At 60.1% G+C, this 2383-nt stretch overlaps 1 protein-coding gene across 1 annotated transcript in view; it reads right to left on the bottom strand.

Annotated features, from left to right (window-relative positions):
* Nucleotides 1-2383, bottom strand: part of LOC103764054 (protocadherin gamma-C5) — a 29764-nt gene that overhangs the window by 23987 nt on the left and 3394 nt on the right. Inside the window, exon 2 of the mRNA XM_018073517.3 lies at nucleotides 50-2378. Coding sequence (XP_017929006.2) covers nucleotides 50-2378 — 2329 coding nt within the window. The remainder of the gene's footprint in view (nucleotides 1-49; nucleotides 2379-2383) is intronic.

The following is a 2383-nucleotide window of genomic DNA, read 5'->3' as shown; positions in this document are numbered from 1 at the left end:
GCACACACTGAGGCTGCGGTCAGGCTGGAGAACACACTCCCAATCTCACCTCGCTGTACAGGGGAGGAGGATCCGCGGAGGGTTTCACAAACATGAACTCGCTGATATCCGAGACCGGCGAGAAGCAGGAGCGGTAACGCGGGGCGGGGGGAGCTGTTGCTGTCACCTGCACGCCCATCACGGTGTCCCCTTGCTTAGGCTCATAGTGCAAGTGCCCAAAAATGTGGCTGGGAGGGGGCTGAAGCGTGTTCACGCTCTCCACGCAGCAGCCCTGGTTGGCAGGTGCAGAGCCCCGCCGGAGGCACCGTACGCCCAGCACTGCCAGTCCCACCAGCGAGACGGTGGAGATGAGCACTAGGGATACAATCAGGTAAAGCGTGATAGTGGGCAATCCCCCACCGTCAGCAGCCCGACCCTCGGAGCCCTGCAGGGCCTCTGGACCCTTCTCCTCCACTAGCACCACCAGTGTGACGGCTGTGGAGAGTGGGGGCTCCCCGGCGTCCCGGACCACCACCAGCAGTTCGTGCGCAGAGGCGTCCGTGTCCTGCAGAGCCCGCGTGAGCCGGACCTCCCCGGAACGCAGGGCCACGCTGAAAAGCCCCAGGTCTGTGGCTTCCACGAGGTGGTAGGATAGCCAGGCATTGCGCCCCGAGTCCGCATCTATTGCCACCACCTTGGTGATGAGAGCAGGAGGGGCGATGGAGGGGGAAATTCGGAACTGAGCAGCGGAGTCCTCCCCAGCCCTGGGGAAATGCACCTGTGGGGCATTGTCGTTCTGGTCCACTATAAAAACATGAACCAGCGTCCTGTTCCTCAGGGCCGGGGAGCCACCATCAGAGACCTCCACGTGGAACTGGAGATAGGTGGTTTGCTCATAGTCAAAAGGGAGCTTGGCAGTGACCTGCCCACTCGTGGGATGTATGGAGAGGTAGCGAGTAGGATCCAGGCCTGGATCTGTCCCACCAGCTCGCAGGATGGAGTAGGAGAGGCGGGAATTCTGCTCGGAGTCAGGGTCAGCAGCAGAGACCGTAACCAGCACGATGCCCTCTGGGTTGTTTTCTGCCACCAGCACTTCATAGGATGCTTGCTCAAACTGGGGAGCGTTGTCGTTGACATCTGTCAGGGTGATTGGCAAGATGGTGTGGCGGGAGAGTGGGGGATTGCCCAGGTCCGAGGCAGAGACGGTGACATTGTAGTAGGCAACATGTTCCCGGTCCAAACGGGTGCTGGTTAGCAGCGAGTACTGGTGCTCGTAGTCCTTGCGCAGCTGGAAGGGAAGATCCGGAGACACGTGGCACAGGACCTTGCCCTGCTCCCCAGAGTCCCTGTCTCTGACGTGTATCACAGCCACCACTGTGCCCGGCAGGGCGTCCTCACTCAGGGAGCTGGAGAAGGAGGTAAGAATGACCTCGGGTGCGTTGTCATTCACATCAGTGACTTCCACCACCACGCTGCAGTGCTCCTCCATGGTGGGCGACCCCATGTCCTTGGCCTCCACTTCGATCTCGTACACCGTCGCCTCCTCGAAGTCCAGGTTGCCCTGGACACGAATCTCCCCAGTTTGCTCGTCGATGGCGAAGATCTGGCGTAAGGCAGCCGAGTTGTGGCTGCTGAGGGAGTAGCGGATGTCTCCGTTGGGTCCTTCGTCCACATCGGTGGCATTTAACTTCACCACGAGGGTGCCCAGCGGCGAGTTCTCCACCAAGCGGGCTCCATAGGATGGTCTGTCAAAGACAGGGTGGTTGTCGTTGGCATCCAGGACCTGAATAGTGATGCGTATCTTGCTGGACTGTGGGGGAGAGCCCCCGTCTTCAGCAGTCAGGACCAAGTGATGGAAAGCTCTGAATTCCCGATCCAGGGCCCGCTCCAACACCAGCTCAGGGAACTTCCCACCGTCAGTGCGCGCCTTCACGTTGAGGTTGAAGTTGTCATTGGCACTCAGGTGATAGGTCTGCAAGGTGTTGGTGCCCACGTCAGGGTCCTGGGCAGGCTGGATGGGGAAGCGGGCACCCAGAGACGCCAGCTCGTAGATGCGCAGGGAAACCTCCTCACTGGGGAACTCCGGGGGGTTGTCATTGATATCCAGGATCTCCACCTCAATGCGGTAAAACTCCACTGGGTTCTCGATGGCAAGTTTCAAGTGGAGGAAGCAGCGTGGGTTCTGCCCGCAGAGCTGCTCCCGGTCTATCCGCTCGCTGACCATTATAACACCGGTGTTCACGTTGACAGAGAAGTACTGGGAATCCGAATCTGACAGTACCTGCAGATTAGCTGCCGCCAGCTTCGCCACATCGGTGCCCAGGTCCTTCGCGATATTGCCCACAAAGGCACCCCGGGTGAGCTCCTCCGGGATGCTGTACCGGATCTGAGCGGAGGAGCTGTG

The sequence above is a fragment of the Manacus vitellinus genome, unplaced genomic scaffold (genome assembly GCF_001715985.3).
Source record: "Manacus vitellinus isolate BGI_N305 unplaced genomic scaffold, ASM171598v3 scaffold_25_pilon, whole genome shotgun sequence".
NCBI classification, from domain to species: Eukaryota; Metazoa; Chordata; class Aves; order Passeriformes; family Pipridae; genus Manacus; species Manacus vitellinus.
Note: the sequence above shows the minus strand (reverse complement) of the source record. Positions and strands in the feature narration are given on the sequence as shown.